General features: G+C 36.3%; 1 protein-coding gene across 4 annotated transcripts in view; it reads left to right on the plus strand.

Annotated features, from left to right (window-relative positions):
• The window catches only part of DOCK4 (dedicator of cytokinesis 4), a 256,017-nt gene that overhangs the window by 216,516 nt on the left and 13,195 nt on the right, over positions 1 to 26,306 (plus strand). For all 4 annotated transcript variants that reach the window (XM_040594831.1, XM_040594834.1, XM_040594832.1 and 1 more), the window contains 15 exons: positions 1,533 to 1,593; positions 5,243 to 5,336; positions 9,078 to 9,226; positions 10,299 to 10,385; positions 12,177 to 12,281; positions 14,558 to 14,699; positions 15,312 to 15,478; positions 16,726 to 16,812; positions 18,510 to 18,686; positions 22,156 to 22,239; positions 24,081 to 24,200; positions 24,553 to 24,674; positions 24,919 to 25,039; positions 25,555 to 25,636; positions 25,852 to 25,961. In XM_040594831.1, the coding sequence (XP_040450765.1) occupies positions 1,533 to 1,593; positions 5,243 to 5,336; positions 9,078 to 9,226; positions 10,299 to 10,385; positions 12,177 to 12,281; positions 14,558 to 14,699; positions 15,312 to 15,478; positions 16,726 to 16,812; positions 18,510 to 18,686; positions 22,156 to 22,239; positions 24,081 to 24,200; positions 24,553 to 24,674; positions 24,919 to 25,039; positions 25,555 to 25,636; positions 25,852 to 25,961 (1,708 nt within the window). The remainder of the gene's footprint in view (positions 1 to 1,532; positions 1,594 to 5,242; positions 5,337 to 9,077; positions 9,227 to 10,298; positions 10,386 to 12,176; positions 12,282 to 14,557; positions 14,700 to 15,311; positions 15,479 to 16,725; positions 16,813 to 18,509; positions 18,687 to 22,155; positions 22,240 to 24,080; positions 24,201 to 24,552; positions 24,675 to 24,918; positions 25,040 to 25,554; positions 25,637 to 25,851; positions 25,962 to 26,306) is intronic.

Consider the following 26,306-nt stretch of genomic DNA (forward strand, 5'->3'; position numbering starts at 1 on the left):
GAAGTAGCCTCCTCATGGTATAAAAAACCAGTGACGTGCACAAGTTTCTTATCAAGGAAGATAGGAACCTTTGGCAGTCAGTGACTCAAATCTGTCTGAAGACACAGAGCTCAATACTAATCACTTGACAGTTGTTTTATAGAATACATAACATTCTTTTCACTATGTCAGTCATGCTTAGTTGTAGTGTTAGGCAACATAGCAAGTATGTATACAAAAATATGATTTCTGGGTGAGGAGCTCACATCTGACTGTATTGCATGAACAAAGGAAAGAGAGAAATGAGAGACATACTCCCTTTCAGGAGTGGAAGACTAAAAGGGGTTTTCTCAGCCAGTTGTGAATTCCATGTAGTAACTTCAGATTTCAGCTTAGTCCTTATTGCCATCAACTGTAGCGCTTTCTAGAGCTTAAGTATTAGATTTTTTTCCCCTGATACGATACAGACACTGTTGAGACCTGGCACTCCACTTTCTGTCGTTTCTGATAGTTTGACGGGAAAGCTGTTTCATCCACAGACACTGAACTCTATTTCTAGAAGCCTGACAGTGCTATTGCTCTTCAGGGATCAGTTGAATTACAGCCTCCAGGGCTCTCAGTCTTTCAAAACAATTGTGGCTACTGATAGTTACAAGAGTATTTGGGATGATGGCTTAGGTCATGTAGGCAAGAATGTTTTCAAGTTACGTTAAATTTCTTTTAGTGACTGCATGATGATGCCTGCCTGTTTGTTTTTGACTCCAGCATGGTATACTGGCTATTTCCCCTGTGCGATAATGAAACTGCATGGTTCCATTTTAACTTTTGGCTTGGGGGTCAGATCTGTTGCTTCCCCAAACAATAAATGATACTAATTATAAAAGTGCTACTGAGGAAAATTTGGACATCTTACAGAGATCAGTGTCATTCTGTTTTTAGAGGAAGAATTAATGCTGTAATTCCATGACCACTTTAGATGTACACTGTCCATGAAGAAAGCAAACTCATCCCTGCTCATTCCGTCATTCACATCACCCTCTTCCTTGTGCCAACACACTTGTTTGCGCTGCACTGTGGTGATCTGGCTGACATGGGCTAAAACTAACCCAGCAAAAGATGCTGCCTAATCTGTATCTCTTCCCAAGGTTTGTGCAGGCAGAGGTGCAGGACTGGGAATGAGTGCCTGAGAGCAGGACTGGGAATGAGTGCCTGAGAGCAGGACTGCCTCTTCTGGCAGCTGTGCTGGCTTCTGCTGGCATGATTTGAGCACAAGGTATGAAGAAAACAAATGATCTTCAGCAGTCACCTAGAAAATCAATGACAGAGCCAGGAAAAACAAAAACAAAAACAAACTTTCTTGATGATTGAGGTATTCCATGTCCTAGAAAAGGAGGCATGAAATCCCTTACACACCTGGGTCAGCTGTTCACCCAAATACCTTTGGGTTGCATCATTTCAGTCAGCTTGCCAAGGCAAGTATGTCTTTCTGAGGTGTTCTTCACTGTAAGAGGTTACACGTCATTGCTTTTGACTTTCTTTACTTTCCGTTCTAGGGACTGCATGAAAATGGGAGAAGTGGATGGCAAAAAGATTGGCTGCACTGTTAGCCTTTTGGTTTGTATAATACTTTTTCTTTCCCTCTTTTGATTTCAGTTGAGCGTTTTCTAGTATGCAGCCACACATTTGAATAGGAAGTACCTTCTTGATGCAGTTTGAGTGGAAGCTGACAGAATAATACTGCACTTAGGATCACTGATACTATTTTTTTTCAGGGTGAAATTGATACAATGGGGAGTTTGTTTACCTTGGCATTTTATAGTTGGGCTCTGAGAGATCTCTAATACTGCTTTATTCAGTTTTCAGTCTCTTCCTACTGAATAAACGTCACAGAAGTATTTTTCAAGTTTAGTGGATCTCTGAGTTCATAGAAACAAGCCTTTCTTCCTTCCCTAAACCCAACAAAACTTACTTTTCTCCTGTTTCCTCTCTTCCCCAATAACTGACGCAAGTTGGTTCTTATGACATGTAATTTGGGATATCTTCTGAAGACTGCAGGCTATCTATTTTCTTCCAAATAGAAGAGCAAGAAATGCTGCCCAAGACCACCTCTTGTCTTGTTGTCATTACAACAAACAATGCAAATTCTTAGTATGAAAAATATTTCATTTTTGCTGACAAGATGTGTTTTTGTTCTGGACCAGTTTCCACAGACAAGTTTGTTGACTTTCCTTAACCTTGGAAAGTTTCAGTTTTGGAAAGATGTATTTTTAGCCAGAGAAAAAAAACCAGAATAAGCTGACTTGTAATTTTGCATTTTTCATGTCAGCAAAACAATTTGGTATCACTTGTAAGTCACAGTTATACATGAGAGAATAAAGCATTTTTTCAGTAGGGAAGTAGCACTCTAAATAGGGATGATATTTACTATGTAGCCATAGAACAGCTGGCTTTCTGTCAGAATATCTGGCATGATCTGAATTCTGTAAAGCACCTGGATTTTTTTCATCCTATCCCTAAAGATGTTTTGAACTATTATTAGCAAAGTTTTGCACAAAAAGAAAATTCAAATATTTTAAAAACACAAACCACCAGAATACTTTTTAATGGGATTTTCAATTACTTGTACAGGCTAAGGTGGATTTCATATCCTAATAATTTTCAGGCAAATGTTAATACTCTTTACACACCAGAGAAAAAACAAATGCTCAATTTTGAAAAGGAAATTTCAATTACAGAAGTAGCATACAAATTTTAAGACATTTACTTGCCCATATGACAGAGAACTGGTTGTCATCTCAAAAGCTGTTTCATGTAACAAGTAATTTGAGGAATGTATAATATTAAAATGATTTGAAGTCCAGAGGAGGAAGCAATATTTTATTTTTCAGCACTACTTTGAAGGTATTCTGACTTCCAAAGGTGGCAGGACTGGTTGGCACAAGAAAAAGAATTTTTACATTGTTTTGCCATAGAGGTATTTGCTGTTTCTCAAGAGAATAGAATTGTCCAAGTTAACCAAGTTATTAAATAAACTGGAATTATGCCACATCATGAAATCTCAGAAGGGGTATGCACCAGCAGCAATAACTTAGATGAAAGGAGAAGGTAGAAACTTTTTTCCTGCTCTCCCCACCATCTGGTTCATCTGGAGTAGGTTTCACATTTGTAATGCTTGTTTGAAAAAGCTGGTTTGAGAGATGTCTAATAGAGTTAGTTCCTTATGCAAAAGAATCATCTAACTCCAATTTGAAAGTTGACTTTCTGATGAAAGATCTGTCATCACTGAGCTGTACAGAAGCATTGAAAGTATGTTGAATAACTTTGGTAACTCACTGAGAAGTTTTTCTCAGGCATCCCTGGTCCTCATTAAGGTTTGATATTTAATTGATATTTCAGGTGCTATTAATCTAGAATTATATCTTCTTTTTAGAAAGAGGATGTTTTCCTATGATGCTCAAAGCTGGCATATGCCATCATGCCATTGAGGTAGAACATGTCCACATGGCCTGTTTGAATGTTGTTTTCAAGCTGTTTTTTCTTAGGAAAAAAAAGCCTGTTAATTAGGGAAGTTTACTTTTTATGTCATGTCCCCTTTGGAAGACTAAATCGGCTATATTTTATATCTTGAAATAGTCTGTTGAAAAAACATGACTCCTTTATTAGCACAGTGTATTTCCTGAGCTGTGACTGGGTTGCCTTGGTGCGGTCTGCCTTGCAGACCAGCTCAGCTGGACATTGCTGTAGTTGAGCTTCAGACAAGAACTAGCTGATCTGTATAGTTTAGACTCGTGACAAGTACTGGAGCCTTCAGCGCTTAGGGGTAAGAACCAAGAAGTCTAGTACTGCAGTTCAGCGCCGTATTTTGTCCTAATCTTTATGCTTTATTGCTTGCAAATCTGTGTTGCAGATTATGCTTTTTCTCAGACAGGTAAGTATAAACAAGCAAACAGATATTTTTTCATTTTCTCTTGTAAAGAGAAGCATCTGTTCCTGATCTACACCTTGTGGGAGAAAAAGAGAAATCTTTGGATTATAAAGGCAGATGGCAGCCTAAAGGCGGCATGTCATTACAGAGCTATTCATATGTAGTCATTTCCTCAAGTCAGTTAAAATACTTTCTCTTCAGGGTTTTTATTTTGTTTTTTTCATAATGTTCCTCCCACCTTTCTCTTTGATAATAACTCATTTTAGGAAACAGTAACAGAATAAGAATACTGTACAACAGGGGAAAAACTTTGGCCACTTGCTTAGATTTCAAAACAGTAAGTGATTTGAATAATGGAACAGAAATTGTCAATTCCTAATGAGGACCATTGCTAAATTCTTCTGTCCTATAAATTTTTATTAACCAAAGCAGATTATCCTGAACATTAAGGATGGGCTAGCAGGGGGGCTCTAGCTGCATGTCCATAGTGAGTATGGCAGTACTTGTGAACAGTGCTATTGGGTTCTGTTCCTCTTCCTATAACTTCTTCATACTTTGTTTTAGGGCTTGCAAATAAATAATAATGTTTTGGACTAAGCGTTTTGATACAGCATTCCATATTTTATCCATGTAACAACAAATAGCAGTTATATGTTCAGGAAACTTTAGCCACTTCTAGAAATTTTGTCCTGGATATCACTTTAGAGTGCAACTTTGTGTATTTCAGTCATGCAGTGCAATATTTATGCATCTGTTGTCAGTTTCCAGCATTAGTGAGGGCTGAAGAAATCTCATTTTTCACTCAGGTTTATGCTGTTTACAATACTGAATAGTTCTTTGTAAAGTTACCGAAGTCCTTCTGGCATTTTGGTATGACAGAAGGGAGAGTAGACATACCAGGCAGTAAATATTTTATCAAGATATGAATATAAAAGTCAGATTTCTGTCAATATTTTGAAATCAACATACAGCTTTCAGCAAGATACTAAACAACCTAAGTAAGGATATATGGGTGCACTTTTTGGATGGATTAGTATTTATAAAGAAAGACCTGTCAGGCTTCACTTCTATCAGGTTCTTCCTCATGTTCTATGAGAGTTTAAGTAAAGTCACGTTCAGGAGCATGTTAACTTGTCCATTGAAAATCTGCTATTCTATTTACTGTTTCTTACTGTATTACTGCAGCTTTTTGTAATGACTTTGTGCATGTGAATCATGTACATTTGGATCTATGCATGTGTTTTTAGAGCATTATGTTTGAAGTCTTTTGTTTGTAACCACTGCCATATATATATAATTAACTACTACATTTCATTAAAAAATTCAATTTTATTGCAGAATTTTTACAAGACTGAACTGAACAAGGAAGAGATGTATATTCGCTATATTCATAAGCTCTATGACCTACATCTGAAAGCACAGAACTTCACAGGTAATTTAGTACAAACTAGAAAAAGATATTTAGGGCTGGTCTGTGATTTGTGGTCTTCTGCAAACCTGTAAGCTGTATCCTCAGTGTAGAACATACTGACCCAGGCAACAGCTGAGTTTCCTTGCCCAATTAAACTCTCTCAAAATACGGGTTTTTTTCAGCTCCACAACTCTGCTGTGCCATGTTGAATGTAAATGACTACTATTGATAGACACTAGCAATAAATGTGTGATACAGTCATTCTTCACCCAAGAGTAGTAAAATTCAGAGGAAGTTTCTGCGAGTCCATTTGGTAGTATCTGAGCCTGTATACTTTTTTCTAATGCTGCTGGTTAGCTGTTTGTGATGTTTCGCACAGCTGTGTTTCAGAATCTAACTTTTAGGTTAAAAAAAAAAAAAACAGACTCATATGGCTTACTAACGATGAGACAGAGACCCTAAAACCTTTAACAAGTATAGCACTTTGCTGCTGTCTTTCTGAGTCTTGGCATATCACATTTGCAGTGCTGTTGTCCAGGATTTCTCACTGTGAATGTAGTGCCAGGGCTGGCCGTTATCTTTTAAATGAAGAAATAAGAAGATAATATACATGGTTGTTTATACAACATAAAGTGCACTTCATTTGGGTAACTACATGCCATCAATAATTGCTGGAGAAGATAAATTCAGTATCTCTTTAAATTAGCCAGTCTTTGATTGTGAAAATATTTAAGTGACCTTATAATACCTCTGTCTTTTTCCCAGTGTTTGCAATTGCAACTGCATGTGTTCAAAATCACTCCAGAATATTTTCCTTCTCAAAAACAGATTAGTTCACTGCGGATCACTAGTGAACAGGCTACAGGTACCTACTGCCACAAGCAAATTTCCTTGTGCTTTTCTGCTATCCATAGGAAAGATCCTTTCTTTGAAATTTCCACAGTCATGGGTTTGAAGTGTAGACTAGCTTAGGATATATTAAGGAGAGGTTTTAATTTCCTCATGTGACCTGGCAGTAGTGAGTCACAAGAGAGTTTTGACTATCAAGCAGCATCTTTGCCACAGCTGGCTTTTGTGCCAAACTGTTAATTTCCTGATTTTACATAACAGATGTTAGTAACTATTTAAGTAACGTTGAGCTCCCTTTGCAAATCAGCTGCTAATGTCTAATGTGTGTCCAGTTTACCATCAGCAGTGATATGAACCTAATTTTAATTATTTTGCTATCCATTCTTATTTTAAACAGTATTTTGCTCAAAAATTATTTCCAGGACTTTGTTCTATTTCCTGTGTATTTATTATTAACATGTGTAATTTCTGCATTCTTCACCATAGTAGATTACAACACTTTGATATTATTTTTTTTTAATTTATTTTATTTTATTTTTTTCCCATGACAGCCTTAAGGAAGGATTGTATCACACCCATGGCATTAGGATAGAGAGTCTTTCCACTAGAAAACAGGCCTATGTAGTCCATTGCCTTGCCTCATCAATTGGTAGCAATACTCAGACCTTTTGTAAAACAGCTGATCAAAAGTACACAGGAGTAGAAAAAAAAGTTTGGTACTTCAGCAGCATTCATACACATTGCACCATTAGCTCACGGACTGCAGTTTCATTCTAGGGATGAAACCAGCTTGCTCTTAAAATAATTTTTTTTTTCTCTTTTGATAGTATGATTTACAGAACTGTTTCTAATAATTCTCTGGAAAAAAAACCCCACAAGTTCTTTTTAATACAAAACGTAGCTTCAAATCTTTCTTTACACCACACTTAGTTACAGCTATAAATGTAACTCTTTTGAGGCACATAAATGCAGCGTTTCCTCTTGTGTCCCCTCAGTCACCTGAGAAGTGTAATGAGTTTGTCTTTTTATCTATCTACCTTAGAAATGTTTAGGTTTTTTAATCTTTCCTGTATAAATTGAATTTCCCATATCATGAGTCGACCCTGTATCTCTCTCCTTACTGTTTTGGTGCACAGCCAATAGTTACAGGCCTCTCTCAGAGGTACCGATATGTTGGTTGTTATGCTGGACACTGCCAGACACAGGATGCTGTGTAGAGGCACTCTTTGGATCTTTCATCCAGTATGGCCATTCTTATTTTGGAAACTTTCTATACATATATCTATCTATAAAAACTTAAAAAAATGGTATGGGAGACAAAAATATGTAAAAACTGAGGACTTGTAAGCCAAGTTAGAAAGGAAGGGTCATAGTGAGATATCCTGACATGTATTTATGCTCTGCTATCTTTTGCTTCCTTATTATTTTGAATGATTTGTTATCAACTTCATGTTTGTTTTTTTTTAAATTGGTATATAATTGTGTTGCATATTTCTAGTACCAAACCGCTGCATGAAACTGACAACAGTTGTTACCAGTCAAGCAGCCTGAGAGCTGGGTGATACCAGAATCCAGATTGTCTGTGCAACTTCAGCCCATTTCCCTTGCACGTGTATTGCAGTGCAGCATAGTTTTGCACCGTGCTTAGCATTTGACAACATTGGGATTCAAAGCACACTCTCCAACAAACATCTCCTGCAGTGACGGTTTTTTATCCACAGGTTCTTAATCTGGATGCGTAAGAGGAACACTGCTGTTAGAATGTAGAGTTTGATTTATGTCGCTTGTCTTATGGCAACTTATATGGCAGAGGCAGAAGTAGGATATGGTTCTCTGGGAGAAACTTACCTTAGCATAAAAAGTACTTTAGTACTTCACAGTTATTTTCTGCCATATGTACAACCTATGAAACCTGCAAGAAAGTAAGTCCAGTAGGTGACGTCTTTCTCCAGTGCAGTACACCTCCAGAGCATGGCCCATCTTTGTACTGACTCACTCATGCAAAGTGGTCCTGTGAGTGGAAGAACAGACTGGGAACAGTAACTTGGAAAACAATAATGCATATGCACAGCTAGCCAAATTGAATTGTCATAATCAGTAGTAATTCTGGTGTTTTGTAATTGGCCAAAGTCTATCTTTGTATTAGAGACATATTCATTTAATATCAGTTTTAATGTACTTTTTCTAAGGAATCCTTTAAATCAAAGTAAAAATAGTAATCATTTTTATAATCCCAGGCTATTACTACCAACCATGATCTAAAGATTACTACACAGTTCTCTGACCAGAGAGCAACAGTAGGTTTGACTCCTTCCCAAATGAAAAAGAAATAAAGAAATTATATTTTTTAAAAATATATTGTCTGTGTACTTCTAGATTACTTGTTAGGGTAAAGGCTCAGCTATGAGGGATTTATTTCTCAATGGCAAGAATGGAGTCTATTAAGCACACATCTGCCTCTCCATTTCCCTCCCAGCCCTCATCTCTTTTGGACTGTGTCCACGGTCCTATCTGTTGTCTTTCCTTTATCTCTACTGATGTTCCTCATGTTCTGGTCCTTGTTCCCTGTTCAGACAGCAGAGCCGTTAGGAGTTTCTTCTTAGCAGTAGGGAGAACTAGAGTTAAGCAGAAGTTGTTTCTTAATTTCTCTGTCCCCTTTGTATTGTCAGACTTCAGGAAAACTGTCCCAGTGATTCCACTTTAAATAGTGTGTGAAAATCGTAAGCTGAATTTATTATAGCTATAGATAGTAACTGTCCAAAACCAGCACTACCATCTGTCTTATACTTGAAATAAATCAGTTACGCATTAAAAAGGTGCATCTCATCAAGAGCATTCACATTTCTGTGTACTTTGTTTGGCTGTTTTATTTGTTTGGTGTTCGTAAGTACCATGCTATAATTTGTCTTGTAGAGGCTGCCTACACGCTCCTGCTGTACGATGAGCTGTTGGAGTGGTCAGATCGGCCACTGAGGGAATTTCTCAACTACCCCATGCAAACAGAGTGGCAACGTAAAGAGTGTCTCCATCTGACCATCATTCAAAACTTTGACAGGGGAAAGGTAAAACGGTCCTATTTTACTGAGTGGATCTGGAAAGGATAGTTTATTAATTTTAGGACCTTACTTTGAGGGCTGCAATCTTTTCTCATATAGAGGGGAACTGTTATTGCCTGATTAAGCAGTTACTTAGTGACACAGTGAATTTCTTTTAATCCTGTGTTTGTATCCTAGAAATCCCACAATTACATGTGAGAATAATTTGCACTTGTGTAGCAATTCCTTTTGTAATTGGCAAAGCACTTTAGAAAATGTAGTATAATTTCACCTCATTTTAAAGGTGGTGCAAATGAGCCATATAAAGCTAATGAAATTCACTTGGTGACCAAGTGAGGAAAAAAATTCAGGCATCTGGATTATAAGGACTATGTTTACACCTTCTAAATTGTGTTCTCTCTTTTAGAGTAGCAATTGCAGAATCTCTAAAAGGGAATGGGTTTGGGGAATCACAGTTCATTGCCATCACTGAGAATGCTTATTTTGAATTAAGCAAGAGTAAATATCCTGTAGTCTAAAATTTCATATATATTTTCTGTGATTATTTGTCTGGTTGATAAACAAGGAATTCATTGCCATTTTATGTAGCTAGTGTAATATCCATTTAAGCCTATTAAATGTAATCAAACTGATGTTGATCATAATTTTTTTCAAAAGATTCTGTAATCAGCTTATAGAGTTTAACTTATATGATGCAATAAAATATTTTTCAATATACGAAAATTGAGTATATGTAAATAATAGAATTTTAAAATGTAAAAATCATACTGTATTGTATCAATCTCATATGTAGTATCAGAAGAGATGTTTATCAATATAATGACTTATATCTTGTGTAGTGATATTCCTGTAAGAATAATTTATTAAATAGGTCTCTAAATATAATTTCAATTCTTCAAAGAATTCATCAGTATTACTCAGTAGCTATCATCAGTGTGTCTAGTGGGCAATATGTTCTAATATTTTCAGTTACTGGAAGAATGACTTGGTATAGAAGTATAGAAAGAACAGACCACTAAAATCACAAAGTGTCAAACAGTTGCTTTGAAATTACTGAACATCTTTTACTTGCTTGCAGTGTTGGGAAAATGGCATTATCTTATGCAGGAAAATTGCAGAACAGTATGAGAGCTACTATGACTACAGAAACCTCAGCAAGATGAGGGTAACGTACCTGAGTAACTTTTGTCAATCAGAGATCCAAATCTTCATAGTTTGGATTAAAAATATTACTTAGAAAATGAAATTTTCTATGGAACAGTCCTTAAGTTTGGTTTGCAAATTTTACTTTTTAGCTTGTGGGTTTTTTTCTACAGTAAAGAATTTTAAAAAAAGGGGAGTGAGCTTTTTGGAGAAAAATAGTAAAATAAATGATCTTGCAGTGTTTGTACCTGTAAAGCATCCCTTTTGTGTGCATGCTTATTGCTACAAATTATTCAAATTATTACAGATTCACTGTCATTGGTTTCCTGTGGTTTAGCCAGGGAATGTCCTTTATACAGTCCTTCACTAGGAGCAGCAACGTATCTTTGTAGTTGTGATTGCGAGCATACAGCTTGCAATAAGCAACATACTCCTTTGTCATTTTTTTTATTTACTGCTTAAAAATATCATCTCTTTAATATCCTGTAGCCAAAATAAATTTTTCCTGGCACAGTCTTCCTGCTCTTTCATTTTTCTTGGAACTCTAAAGCATGGTTTCTTTCTTCATTCTTTCTGATACTGTATTTTAAAGGTTAATCAGTCTTCCCTTTTCTTACCCATTTCTGATGGATTCGATTTTATATTACAGCTTCCTTTTTGAATTTTCTGTGTGCCTAGGATGCTTGCTTCCAAGACTGACTGAATTATACTTAATCCAGAGCTGTTTAACAGCATTATGGAAATTTCTCAACACAGAGCTGTGTGGTAGTACTCCCTGTGATCAGCTTATTCCATATATATTTAGATATCCCACTGACAGAATCCTATAAGCAAAAGCAAACTGACTATCATCATGTGAATAAAATAATTAGTTTATGCACATTTAATTAATTGCACTTAATATGGTTTATGTTTGAATTGAGAAATACCCTTCTATCTCTGTGCCATGTATGTTAATTCAAGACGGGAGGTGCAGGGATTTTTCGTAGCACTATAACAAGGCAGCTGTTGGTATGGTATACACATTAAATAGCTGTCTGCATAGCTAAAATAGGGCTAATACTGGGGGTTTTTTTCACAGTGTTAAGAACTTAAGAACAGAGAATGCTTTGCTGAAATATCGTCAGAAAAAGGGGGCTTCATTAAGATCACTGTGTCAGTGTTTTGAGTAAAATAAAAGCAGAATGTTTTGATCAAAAATAATGTTCATTGCTACTGTGAGATTTTTAAAGGAACTCACATGTGACACTGAAGTCATTGGAATCTGATATGATTTGGACACAACTTTCTTTAATATGGAAATTGTACTTTGCTGACTAAACTGACAATATTACTGTCATGTTTGGATGATTAGCAGATTACTGGGTCATACGTTTCAGACTGCATTTCTGTTACTTCCATTTTTCATTAAAGATCTATGCATTTTGTCATTATTTTACCCCTTTAATATAGGTACTTCATATTTAAAAGCAGCTTTTTTACTACTTGGAAATTTTCAGGTCATTAAGAAGTATAATTATTCAATCTGAATCATTCAGAGTCTTCATAGAATGGTTTGGGTTGGAAGGGACCTTAAAGATCATCTATTTCCAACTCCCCTGCCACAGACAGGGACACCTTCCACTTGACCAGGTTGCTCAAAGCCCCATCCAAGCTGGCCTTGACTTCTCTATGCCCTTATCATTGCTTAGAGGTGCACTGCAATTCCAGTACTCCAGAGCAGTGTGCTGAAAGCCCCTCCCTTTTGTAATAGCTTAAGGTAAAAACATGTTTTCAAAAAAGACTAATTGCATTTCTTATCAATCTCACCCAGATGATGGAAGCATCTTTGTATGATAAAATTATGGATCAACAGCGTTTGGAGCCAGAATTTTTCAGAGTTGGATTCTATGGGAAAAAGTTCCCATTCTTCTTGAGAGTAAGTGATGCGAAAACAAACAGAATGGAGCAATTCTGGAATTAATTAATAATTTATTCATTCATAATCACTTTCTCTATGTGAGAATTTGATCATACCACGTGCAAGTTCTTAGCCTATGAGAAACAAGGAAATCTTTGTGGTAATTAATGAAATATCCTCATGTCTTCAGGGTTAAGAAAAGGTTATGTCTAGTGAAAGGACAAATGCTAGGCTTCCAGACTCCAACACAAACTCAATATTCATGTTTATGTTGGAAACCATGCACCTATACTTTTCCACACACCGGCATCTTTTCATGGTAGTTGGTTCCTTTATCCTGTTCTGTTTCTGCTGGTGGCCGCTCAGAAGGCGGCTGTCAGGAGAGTTATCCCTTGGTAGTGGGACAATCAGCAATTTAGCATTTAAGTAATTACGTTCCCAAGTTCCATTTTTTAAAAAAATTAGTTAAAATTCAACATGCTGACTTTCATTAATTATCAATAGACTAAAGCTGACAAGATATGTAAAGTTACTCTTGAACGTTTATCTTGGATTCTGAAGTTACCGAAGTGCCCTCAAAATTGTTAGTTACGTTTACACTGTTTCCCTCTTTCACAGTCTGCAGTGGTTTAGCCGCATTGACTGTCACATTGGGAAGAGAACAAAATCCATCTTATTCATGGAGCTGCTGCAATCGTAATGCAAGCTCCTCTTCCTGTGGTAATTCAAATAAGTGACAAAGGAACTTCCTCTGTATGGTGGAGGCCTAAAAAGCCTGAATTTTCTTGCCTTTGTGGTGGGGAAAATGACAAATTCCAAATGGTAAATACAGCATGAAGTTCTCCCCTTTAAAAGAGATGCACAAAAAGTCTTCAGGGCACATAGTTTTTCGTATTGCCTAGTAGTCATCTGAATATAACATCTGTGTAAACCAATTTGAAAATGTTAATTAGAAAGAATTTTGATGTTTAGATTACTGAATGTTAACTGATGAAGTGAAAGTACTGAAAAGTTACACAATAGTGCAGTACTTTTGGACCTGTAGGTCTTTCAACTGCTTATGCATCTGCCCAGGAAGTATTTATGCATTTTCCAAGTTAAATGTACATTGCACAGTTTTATACATGCAGCAGCAATAAGGAACACCTCAAAACTTACTATATTTGATTTATTTTTTTATGGCAAAGCAGTTTGTAAGTCTGGCTGTGTTAGCTATAGAAGGAATAAAGAGTAAAGCTTTCACGTTTTCATTTGTGGTTGCACAATGACATTATTGCAGTTGATTTCTTAAAGCAATTCCTATGAAATTCCAGGCTCTCAGAATTCAATGCTTACTGTCTCTGTTGTCAAGATATTATGAGGAAAACAGCTGTTTCTATCTAAACCTGCTTCGAAAGGAATACAGCAGTAATGACTTTTTAGAACTCTCTAATGTAGCCTTTAAGAGAAAACTCATTTAAGAGTGTTTTAGGAAAATGGTTACGGTATTTCCTTCTTTTAAATATGTATGCAAGCAGAATCAAACCAAAAAGTGCTGTCCACTGCTACAGGAAGCCCTCAGCACCACCACAGTCAGTGACCAGTTTCAACAGCTATTCCAATTCCAGGCATCTCAAGGTGCATGTAGGATGTGTGTTGTATCTGTGTTCATGTTGCACAATCTCAGGAAAATAATGGTGCAACTTCACAGTGGGCATCCAGGTAAAAGAAATTATGTTGGAGCCAGGAGTATTCTTTTACTTCATATTGCAAAAACTGGATATTTTTAATTTACCAAGCTGATAATTGATAAACATTTAGAGGAAAAGGCAAATCAAATGCATTCTACTATTTCCTTTTGCATTTTCTTCAGAATGATAAAACTTCAGAGCAAAGTTTCCTAGTTCCTTATGGGAAGGACTTTCAGCCCATTTCGTTGTCTTAACAGTCTGTTGCGTTATATTTTTGTTATATATTTTATACAATCTGATATATTATGTTAGTTACATACTTTAATCCAATAAGAACAGTTCTTCCTTTCAGACTTTTATTAAACTTTAAGTATAACAATTGAAATTTTCCAGACTTTTGAATAAAACATACTTTATATGGTAAATTTTCCTTCTTCTAACCTGTTCTTTCTAGATTTCTTATTTTCATTCTTGCTTTTTGTTTCTTTTTTTTTTACCCTTCTTAAAATGATGTAAAAATTGCCCAGAAAGTCTATATTCAAGAGCTTGTGTTTGGATCTATTTAATGATACCCAATTATTTTCACATAACTTGCTCTTGTTTGTTTTTCCTCATTCTGTTCAGAATAAGGAATTCGTTTGCCGAGGACATGACTATGAAAGGCTGGAGGCCTTCCAGCAGCGCATGTTGAATGAGTTTCCACATGCCATTGCTATGCAACATGCTAATCAGCCAGATGAGACCATCTTTCAGGCAGAAGCACAGTGTATCCACATAATCGCAAACCCATACGCTGCAGTTACGTTTTTCATGCTTTTAAAAAATGTAGGTACACCAATAGCCAATTTCAGTCACAATGTGCCTCTACTGAAATAAATGGTAGGTGAGAATTCCCCTGCAATTTGTCCCATTCACTCTGTTATGTTTAGAATTCTTTTGTGTAATTGTTGGTTCTATTTAAAAATTCCTTGACAAGTTATTAGGATTCTTACTTTAGCCAAAAGTACTTCTAAAACTATTGCTGCTGTGATAATGGTGTACCAGTTCAAGTTACAGTCATTCAGGTTCTTACAATACAACATAATGCTAGCATGGCGTGACATATCAAGTGTAACAATACATTTAATTAAATCCCTTTACTCTATGTACTAGTCCATTGTAAGTAGCTCTATTTGAAAAATAAATATGAAATTTTCAACAAAACAGTACAAAGAAATACCAAAACATGAAAAAATCTCTCAGGTTCCTTTCCCAAGCCAAGTCTAGAAGCATTTCGTGATGCACACTTTTTTAAGAGTTTTTCTTCTGTCATGCTTCGGGAGTCAATATGTTTTGCTAATCTGAATGAGGTGGGATAGCCTTAACTATATACACATAGATTTGCAGATTTATGCAGTGACACCAATTCCAGAAAACCAAGAAGTCCTGCAGAGAGATGGCATTCCTGATAACATCAAGAGCTTTTACAAAGTAAATCACATCTGGCGATTCCGATATGACAGGCCATTTCACAAAGGGACCAAGGACAAGGAAAATGAATTCAAGGTAAACTACTATGCCCCTTTGCCAAGCTACTGAACCTGTAGATTTTTTTGTGACATCAATGATAGTTGTGTTACTGAAACATCATCTATAGTTGTATTATTCAACCAAGTGTAGCATAATAAATATTCTAGAGGATGTGCTAGCTCCATCTTGACTTATTTTAAATAAAGTAATATGAAAAATATACAGGTGATGGGAGGGTCTTGTATATCAGAATAGGGGAGAAAAACAAGTACTTATTTGTTTTTGCATTGGTGATATATAGAAGGCAGAATTAGAGACAGCAGAGCAGCCTCCAGAGACATTTGTAAGGTAGAAGAGAAAACATTGAGTAATCTGAGGTATGTTTAGGACTGACAAAAGTTCTCTCTCCCCAGAGCAAGGGCGAGACAGTTTTGACTAAACTACAGCATAATGTTCTGTTCCTGTGATATCAAGACTAAAAACTGCCTCTGAACTTGGAGATTGTCTCAGGGAAGAACAGTAGTTCCTTCCCTAATATGTAAATGAACACTGTTCCTCCTAATAAAAATGTCACATGGAAAATTCATCTTATATTTTTCTGGAGCAATTTGAATTCTGACCCACTAAAAACACATCCTGACACAGAATATGTTCTGGTATTCAGACACACAAACAGAATCATCCCAAATAATTTTGTTATAAAGTTAGAGAAAATAACTTTAAGGGCATTAAATTAACTAAATTAAGTCACTATTATCTTCTAATTAAAGCTTAGGGCTTTATTTTAATTGTACACCTTATATATTTTGTGTTAGCATTATCTTTTGTGTTGATTTGTCATTTTAAAAACCTCTTGCACAAAGTGTTTAACAGTAGTACATTTGAGTATCCTATCAGCCATACCTTGGAATCTCACATAAGATTTCATAGAGGAGTTGTTCTGGTTCTGAATGCTCCCTCTTCACACGTTATCTGGGATAGGAAACGTTAAAGTGCTAAGTCAGTTGTGAGTGACTTTTGGAGATTAGGGGACATCATAGAGTACAGAATAATACCATGTTTAGGGATGAAGAATCAGCAGAAATTACTGCTTAGTATTAGGTCCTAGAAAGCAAGGAGAAAAGTGAATGTCAAAGGCTTCTGGGATAGACATTTCAGTAGAAATTTGGATGTTAATTTTATGTATATTGTTACTTAAATGAAGGATTATTAAAGAAAACTGAGAATGATTAAGAAAATTATAGAGGCAAATTGGGGAAATAATCTGGGTTTATGTATTGCAGAGTCTATGGGTGGAAAGAACCACACTGATCTTGGTGCAGAGCTTACCTGGAATATCTCGTTGGTTTGAAGTGGAAAAACGTGAAGTAGTGAGTATGATACAGATGACAATACATATTGTGGGTTGGTTTACTTCCTTAATCATATGTTATTTGATGAACTAATTTAAGATTTATTACCCATATCTCATTTCCTTGAGCCATGTTTCAAGTTGGCTACAACAAAATTATTTGCAAAGTATTTTGAGTTTTCTCTTGGTTTCTCTTATCTTGAAAAGTATTAAGAACCACCCATATGATTCATTTAAACAGTTGAGGAAAACAGAAGTTGAGAACAATAACGGGCTGCCAAACACAACATCTAATGTCAGCAAATTACTTTCTTAAAACTCAGCATGATGAAATATTTTATACTTAGAATATCTATAGCTTAACTTATCTTTCAGTATTCTTGAAAAGCACGCATTCTCCAAGTTCCTGTAACATAGCAAACTCCATGTGGGTATATCTCTGTGTCTGCCTAGACCTCTGTTGAAGTTCCCACTTCTCAGCATGGGTAGGGAAGCGTGCCTACACAGAACCCATAGGAACAGTGTCTAATGCAGCAGTATTGCTGACGCATCGTAATTTCTTCTCCTTTCTTGTTATATTTCTTAGAAAATCCTTAAAGACATTTCAAATGTATTCGGAGGAGAGCTTCTATAAAGATCTCTAAATAACTGGTCAGTTGTTGAGCCCAGGAGTATAACATCTGTAACTACTTTCTTTCCTGTCAAAGCCAGACTTGCAATAGTCCCATTAAATATAGGGTTCCCATTGTACAACTGATTTTGTCTAAAACTTTGTTGTGTTTTTCTTTTACAATAGCAACAAAATGTCATTTGTTCACCATCCTGATATTCCCCTGTAGAAAACTAAAAAAGGAATTTAGCAAAAATTAAAAATGTGTGCAACAGGAGAAATTTTTAGTTGACTCCTCCTGAGTCCTTATTAGGTTAATATGACCCTAATATGAAGAGTCTCAGTTTACTATCATGTTACCATTATATCAATGTTTCTAAAAGTTAACTGTAAAAATTTTTCCTAGACACGTACTACATCATGATTGAGGTTTGTACTCATAAGTTTTGGTAAATTATAGCAACTGCAGGTCTGTACTCTTGATATTGCTTAGCTTTTTGCTTTTCCTGCAGATCATGCTACCTGTGAGAAAAGCTTCCTCACCCTCTAGAAGGGATAGGCACACCCCGCTCAAGGACTACCCTTGATTATCATCTTATCTCAAAGCTTACATTTAAACCCCTCATCCGTAATATCTAGTTGTTGACTTCACTTTGGGTGAGGGAAGTAACTTGCTGGAACTGAAGCTCTGCTCTGTGCCCTTAAGCATGGTGTGAAGCTCTCCCTCACCTCAAGCCCAGTTTAGGTAAAGTTACCAAGGACAGTTTAGCCCTGAATTCCAAAAGTTCTACCACAGGCTGAAGTGTGTAGGTGCTTTGCAGCAAGGGTTGAGTAACTTCTCAAGGTCAGATAATGAATCTACAAGAGGGGTACAGTTGTTTATTTTGGTCCTTGTTTATGTGATAAAATTAACTCTCTGTGCTCAGAGTGTACACTCAAGAGAGTGTAGCCCAGGTGAGAAGAACTTTCTCTGCCCCAATACTCTAGGAAATAGAATAACATTGGGTTTTTTTAAGAAATAAAAAAATACATTTAATATGTATTAATATTGTTTCATCTTTCAACTAGATTAAGTATGTTTGCAATGTTCCTCACTCCCCTTTCAGGTGGAAATGAGTCCCCTTGAGAATGCTATTGAAGTCTTAGAAAATAAGAACCAGCAACTGAGAACACTGATTAGTCAGTGTCAAACTCGACAGATGCAAAATATTAACCCTCTCACGATGTGTCTGAATGGGGTCATTGATGCAGCAGTTAATGGTGGAGTTGCTAGATACCAAGAGGTAAGCAATTTATTTTCTGTTTATTAAAATTTGTCATAAGACAGTTTTTTATTGATTTCTTTCTCTTACTATTGTAGATCCTCTGTATGAATTGAGGACAGAAAGTACTATATTAATAATAGTTTTAATTATACCTATATCTCAGTTTTGGTTGAGGTGATGTTAAATATGTACAGCTTTATTGAAACAACGGTCTTGTTGCAGATAGTACCATGAAATTTGAGTCATGAGTTTGTTCACAATTACCTTGCATTCTTGCATGGTTGGTTTGGGGATTTTTAATGAAATAGTTAATTGTAACTATGTTATTATAATGTATTTCTTTCCTCTGTCTTTCTAGGTCATGAGCTACTTCTAGCCAACCAGCAAATTTACTTTTGTATACTGAAATTCTGATTTTAAGATATAGATACATAGATCTATAGATATGTAAAAAATTATTATCTTGAAGAATCATATTTTTCTAGATCCTACTTCTTTCTTTTCTCGAAGTTTTTAAGGAAAGCTACTTTCTGGAAAAATCTCCTAAGAAATAATACATATAATTAAGAAATGTCTAATGCTGCATTTGTTCTGGAAAGTTGTTCCTCGTATTATCATCTCTGAATCATCTTAGGAGAACCTTAAATGTTTGGGATGCTGTATTTCCACAAAGTTCTGTGGAATTCCAAAATGGCAGTAAAAACAAAGGAAGGCTATTTCTTTTACAGCCCAGCTTGATCTTCCTCTTTTTCCTAATGGTCTTATGAAATACTTGAGTCTGCTGGTTGTTCCTTTTCCATTGAAAATGTCAAGTTGAATATTCTGTCCACTTGTCTCAAAGGCTGCAATATTCAGTGTTCGCTCAACAGCGTTGTATTTGGTAAAACTGAATCTAAACTACAAGAAATTGAGTCCACTACAGCGTTAGGATCTGTCATCAAAACTGCAACATTATGAAAATTGTGGGACTTAAGCAAAGCAGTATCATGTTTGATGTTTCCCAGCTGCCTTTTAAACAACAACAAAAAAACTGCTTAGCACGATAAAGCGCCACAAAGGGAGTCCGTTGAGAAATACAGTCATGTCAGAACTATGTCTGGTTTGAATTAGCAATTTCAGAGCTAGCTCTGCGTCTCTGCATAGCTTTCCATTCTTCATGAGCATATTAAAGATTCTAGCTTGCTCCTTTCTTATTGTTCTTAGCTACAGTTCTTGATCTCCTAGACAGTCTTCATGTTTCAATTCCCTTCTGTCCTCTCCCTCTCTCTCTTGCTACCTAAAATAGGACTTTTCACTAATTTGTGTTAGAAACACCAAAAATTTCACCCTCATTCTCTTTGCATGTCCCTTTTTCAGTCTTTATATATAGTCTTTCTGCTGTTTTGCCACTTCCTATCTTCTGCCTTCTTTCTTTTCTTCCCCTCTATAAATGCTTTTCTCTGCCTGTTTCACTTGCTATTGCCTTCTGCCCTGTACAAAGCTTAAAACTCAGTCTTGGAGCATGTGGTCTTGGGGTAAGCATGGCCGTGGCTTTACAGGTATCCTTCTTCCCTTAGGCAACTCCCAAGGTTTAAGAAATTTTAAGACCCAGCAAATAACATCCTTTGGCCAGCTGATGCCTTCCTTGATTCTGCTTCCTTTTTTCCTCGCTTTTTTTCTTCTGCTCCCCCTCCCTCCTTGTTTTTTCCCCTTCTTTTTTTCCCCAAGCAGCTGTTCTAAATTATTTGGCACTTTGGCTGGTATTGCAGGTGTTAAAGCTATGTTTTCACTGATTTCGGTGCAGGAACAGATTCCAGGAAAATCTACAGAAGTAATAGTCATCATGCAGCATCTTCACGTGTGCTAAAAAATGGCTATAAACTGAACCACTGATTTTTTTAAAGTCTTCCAGACACTGCTGGAAAGACATGAAGAGTGTATTTTGTGCCCACTAACACCTCTCAAACTGCAACTATAACTTACATTTCTTTTAGTTCCTTTACATGTGTTGGAAGAGTAGAGGCACTTTTACGACTAATTATTGGAAACTACCAGTCCAGTTCCAATAACTTCACTGGATTTAGTCAGATATCTTTTTTTTTTTTCCTAAAATACTTGTGATTCTGTTTGAAGTTACATTGTTATTACATCTCTGACTTGTATTACAGATCTGTATAAGTCTCAGCCCAAAACCACTGGGACACCACCTGCTTGATACTGAAAGAACGTTAAGCTTGTAGCTTGAGGGGGAAAAAACATAAGCTAGAAGAAGTTTGGGATTTGGGATTTTAGCAAGTATCAGAGGGCTCCTTTGAACAATTTAAACATGGATTCTTACAATTATGCTTATCTGTGGTGAAAGCACCATGTGAAATAAATGTTCTTCATTACAGTATCAGCATTTTCTAGATAGGTCTCAGCACTTCCTTGTTGTGGGTTGTCACATCATGAAATTTTGGAACTGAATCAGAGGAGTCTGCCTATCTCCAGCTCTTCTGCTCTCCATATTTACAAATTATTCTGCATAGCAAAGATTTTAACAGCTAAAGCTAAATGGAGAACCTTGTAAGAAATATATGAGGGAAATGCTAAGACAAGTGCCAAAGGAAAACACAGCACAGAGCAGCCACTATTACGCTTTCAACTCCATGAACAGAAAACCATGTGTATGTATAGTATGTGTACAGACACTTTTTGTGACAAATGCATTTTTGAGAAGGTCTAGAAATCTTTCAGATGAGCAGCTGGGCATTTTCTTTAAAGAAAATATTGTCAAGAATTCCTGTAAACACAATATAAACCCCTTTCAGGGTAGGACATGTTAAGAAAAATGGAATCGTGAACAAACAGTTCTATGTCCAGGCCATTGCTGGTGGGTAAAATGACTCTGGGGTACTACAGCTGACTGGAGCATTGGAGATGCGGTGGAAACTCATGTAAGCTTATGAACAGACCTGAATGTTGGTCACATGCTCCTGAAGTGAGAAGTAATAACTTTTTCATGTCAATGTCGCTGTGAGTTCTTCAAAACTGTATTTATATGAAGAGTGAATAAGAAGATAATGTCATAGCTCCGATACATATAATAGCATACAATTCCACACTGTTCTTAAGACGTGTTTATACTTAATGAGTAATGAAACTCCTAGTATGAAAAGAGAGCAAACCCCAACTCTAATTATTTAGAAGTCTTATGTCACAATTCATGGGGGAGAGATATTTAGTTTAGGTGACCTGTGTGTGGTTTCAGCTCTGATTTGCAGGTTTTCACATTTGATCCAGGATCTGTCTTGGATATTGAACAACTAGTAAATTCCACTCAAGAGTAGCTCCACTTTATTTGTCCATGAATTCATATGTGAATAATTAATTATTTAGCATTTATTATTCTCTGTTGCTGTGGAAAGGAGCTTTTTGTTTTGCAAATATCATCTAGAAAGTTATTTTTTAAAAACAGTTATGTGTTTTTAGTCACTTCTATATTACTTTGTGATTTTATTTTGCCTAGGCATTCTTTGTCAAAGAATACATCTCAAACCATCCAGAGGACGGAGAGAAGATCACACGCCTGAGAGAGCTGATGCTTGAGCAGGTAAAGTGGGAAAAAGACAGACTAGGTGGCCTGCTTAGCTGTTCTAGCAAAAAGTGTCCCAAAACAAAATACAAAATTTCAGAGTTTAATAATTGCCTGGTGGTCTTCAGTATTTTCTGAATCAAATACCAAGTAGACAGTAACTTCATATACAGGCAGGTTTCTGGGTAATGTTAGTATTTTTTTGCTAGTCCTCTTCATCATCATCTTAATCACATCAGACTATTCTAAGTTAAAGTTTGAATGAGAGGCAAATCTTTGTGTTGTCATGCTTGTATGTATTTGCACAACAAACATATATTATTTTACCATTACTACAGAATAAACATAATCTCATTAAAATGGTTGATGGCTTTAGCAAATACTTCTGTGATGTATTTTAACAATACTACAGAACAAATATTTTCACAAAAAGGTTTCGCATAAGAGCAAAAAACCACAAAGGATCTTATTACAGTAGAAGATATCTAATAATAATTGCCATATAGGTAAGCAGTAAAATAAACACCAAGTGATTAAATTAAACAGGTGAGTATTCTGTGCATTGTATGACTTTTGTATTATTTCTTCATTTATTTATAAACCAACAACCTATTAGCCTCAAATATGAGGTTGTCTCCATTTGCAGATGCTGAAAAAAAAATTTTCATCAAATTGTCTTACCAAGTATTTCAGCTTTCTTAACTGGCATTTACCTATCTTTGTTCTATGCAGCATGTTGAAAATTCAAACTTTATTGCCAGCTTGGGATAAAGAGGTCAGAGTATTGGAATTTGGCAAGATGGAAATTTCATTTTTTGTCATTATGGTATCATTTGGTCAGATCAGCTGAAGGACAGATTCTCAGGCAGTATAAAGTAGAATGTGTTCACTGAGCTCACTTTAATTTCATATAGTAATTTAGATTGCAGTTCTGGTTTTTCAAGCGATAGTTAATCTCACTAACTGTTACAATTTAAAGCTGGAATTAGTAACTTACTATGACCAAAACATGAATTCCAAGCAATAGCAGTTAAACCCTGTCTGGCACCAGCCGATGATTTAACAGAAACCATGGAGCGTTCAGAAGGGCCAGGATGGCTGTATGCGCAGATGGATGTGCTGCAGTCCTGACCTCAGGTCAGTGATGCTGTGCAGCTGTGTGCCCATTCGCAAGCTGCCTGAAAACATCAGCTAGTAGCTCTCATCCAAAGATATTACAGCATAGTGTAGCTATTTTGTTCTTAAATTTGAGTTTATCTGATTCCTCATGTAACCAGTTCAGTATTTTACGTGCCTGTGACCAAATTTGAGCAAGATCAGAGTGTTAGCAATGTTATTCTGAAGCCTGTCATGCCTTGCATCAAGAATATGCATAAAGTCACCACTTACTGAGGCCTCTGGGGAGTTCAAACAGGATAGGGAACCATGGACTTAATTAAAAATACATTACAGGGTCTCTGGTGGATTTGGCCATTGCTGCTGTTTTCATGCTTTTTGTAACTGCTCTTGTTGAAAACAGCTGTTATTTAGGGTTTAGAACTGCTCTTTTGTAAAGTTTCCATTGAGCCAGATTTTTCACTGTGTTATCCATAGTGGGTTTTATATTAGAGTTGAATTTGCATAGGCCGGATCTTTGGGAAAGTTGAATAGTAGTAAAATGGAAAGAGTCATAAAGCCTCTTGTGTATTGGTTTTGGCCTTAGGTGTTGTTTGATTACAGGTCTGTCAGGGACTTATATACTTGGTTTTAATACAACATGCATTTTTTTTCTTTTATTAATATTCTAATTGATGATGAAAGCGTGAAGAAAATGGATCAAAATTATATTTCCCCCCACTTTCCTGCTGTCTTTTCTGCAGGCCCAGATTCTAGAATTTGGCTTGGCGGTGCACGAGAAGGTGGTGCCACAGGACATGAGGCCGTTGCACAAAAAGCTGGTGGATCAGTTCTTTGTGATGAAGTCAAGCTTGGGAATACAGGTATGTAGCAGCTGCATGGATAAACCGGGAGACTGCTCAGCTACAGTAAGGGTTGTTTCATTTTCCTGGCAACAGATAGTGACATCTTTTGGTTGGTTGTCCACATTACAGCTTGTAGCATTCTTAACACTACCAGAAGACAAAGTTAATAAACTTTCTATACAGTGCAGAGAAAAAAGTTACGTTTTACTAAGGGGAAAGTGTTACCAGTGAAAATCTAAAATATTTTTCTTAGCAATGATGAAGCTGATCCAAAATGCAGATGTAACTGTTCAAATTACTATCTGTATCTTACAAAATGCTTAATGATACTGTGTTGATTTTAATTAATCTTCTTTTAATAACTTGCCAGGAATTTTCTGCCTGTGTACAAGCTAGCCCTGTTCATTTCCCAAATGGAAGTCCTCGTGTATGCCGAAATTCCATACCTGTTTCTATGAGCCCTGACGCTGCCAGGGTAATACCACGACGCAGGCAAGTTAAAATACTAGAACTTGCAGAAGATGACTCATAAAATACTGTTATTGTGTGCATGCTTCCTCATATGGTCCTCTTGAAGTATCTTCAGTCATGAATAGCTGATATATATGTTCTCTATCTCTCTCTCAATAAATAAATCCAAATTAAACTGTGGAGATCACTAAATGTGCTGTTTTCTCATGAAAAATTATGATTTGCAACTAGTTAACCATTTTGTGTTTCATTATTCTTGTAATAGTCCCTTGAGTTACCCAGCTGTCAATCGGTATTCGTCCTCATCACTGTCATCCCAAGCTTCTGCTGAAGTCAGCAATATCACTGGGCAGTCAGAAAGCTCCGATGAAGTTTTTAACATGCAGGTACAAATTACTGTCATTCTTCAAACTAAACAGAATCTTTCTTACAAGGCTATTTACTAAATTAATGCTTCTATTATTTCATTCAGAAATCTCAAAGTTATTGCTGATACTATTTTTAAAAGAGAAATCTTTAAATGGGCTGTTAACCTTCTTAACATAGAAATAATTTTTTATGTAACTGTTTCTTCTTCTTTAACCTAGAGCATGAATTTTTTACAAAAGTAATAAGCAGCAACACACTAGGATGCAGTCATCTGACCTTACATAGACTTTTCTGTGCAGTCATCACAGTTGTGATGTAGTTATTTTAATATATTAATTACATTTCTATTTATTTGATACACATTTTTGTGTATTTACATTGATGCTCTTTACATGTTTGCTGTTTTCAAATGCTGAGAGACTAGTCTAACAGATTACAAGTTCTTTGTTTTAGTGAAAAGTTGTCTTGCAAATTTTTGTTTTCCAAACCACTAAGTATGATGTGGTAACAACAGCATCTCTTCCGTACACAGCCTAGTCCGTCTACCTCAAGCCTCAGTTCTACTCATTCTGCTTCACCTAATGTGACCAGTTCTGCTCCATCCAGTGCCAGAGGTCAGTGCTGGTCTTCCCTGGTAAACCATATTAAATTCTTGATACATTACACAGCTGAATTTCTGCATGTTATCACTGGTCAGGCATCAAATTTAACCTATTTTTTGAGGAATGTGTATTGTTGGGAAAACAGGATTTCTTTGTCATAAGCGTAGAATTGAAATGTCTTGAGTTTCACTGCATGAATTTAATCACTTGACACATTCATATTCTAGCCTCTCCTCTGTTGTCTGACAAACATAAGCATTCCCGAGAAAACTCTTGCCTCTCCCCCAGAGAGAGGCCCTGCAGTGCCATCTACCCTACTCCTTCGGAAACCTCGCAGGTAGGAAGCTTGTTGGGAATCCTCTGAATGCACATAGCTAAGGTGATGGTTAAAGGCACTTAGTGAGCTTTGAGCAGATGCAGTGTCTGCTCACTGCTGTTAATTTAGGGGGGCGGGGATTGTAGGCAAATACTCTTACAGTATTTTACATGAAAGAGATATGAATAGAATACACAGTGCTTGATCACATTTCTGCTTGCTTTGTCTGGATTTAAATCTGGTTTTTGATACTTCCTCACTGCAGTGAGAAAGAGTTGCAAAGACTTACCTGATGACACAGCCTGCTTGTGTGAAACAGCAGTGTTTGTTCAATCTAGGGAAGAAGAAAGAAAGAAAACTGTTACC

Source organism: Falco naumanni, chromosome 5, assembly GCF_017639655.2.
Source record: "Falco naumanni isolate bFalNau1 chromosome 5, bFalNau1.pat, whole genome shotgun sequence".
Lineage (NCBI taxonomy): Eukaryota > Metazoa > Chordata > Aves > Falconiformes > Falconidae > Falco > Falco naumanni.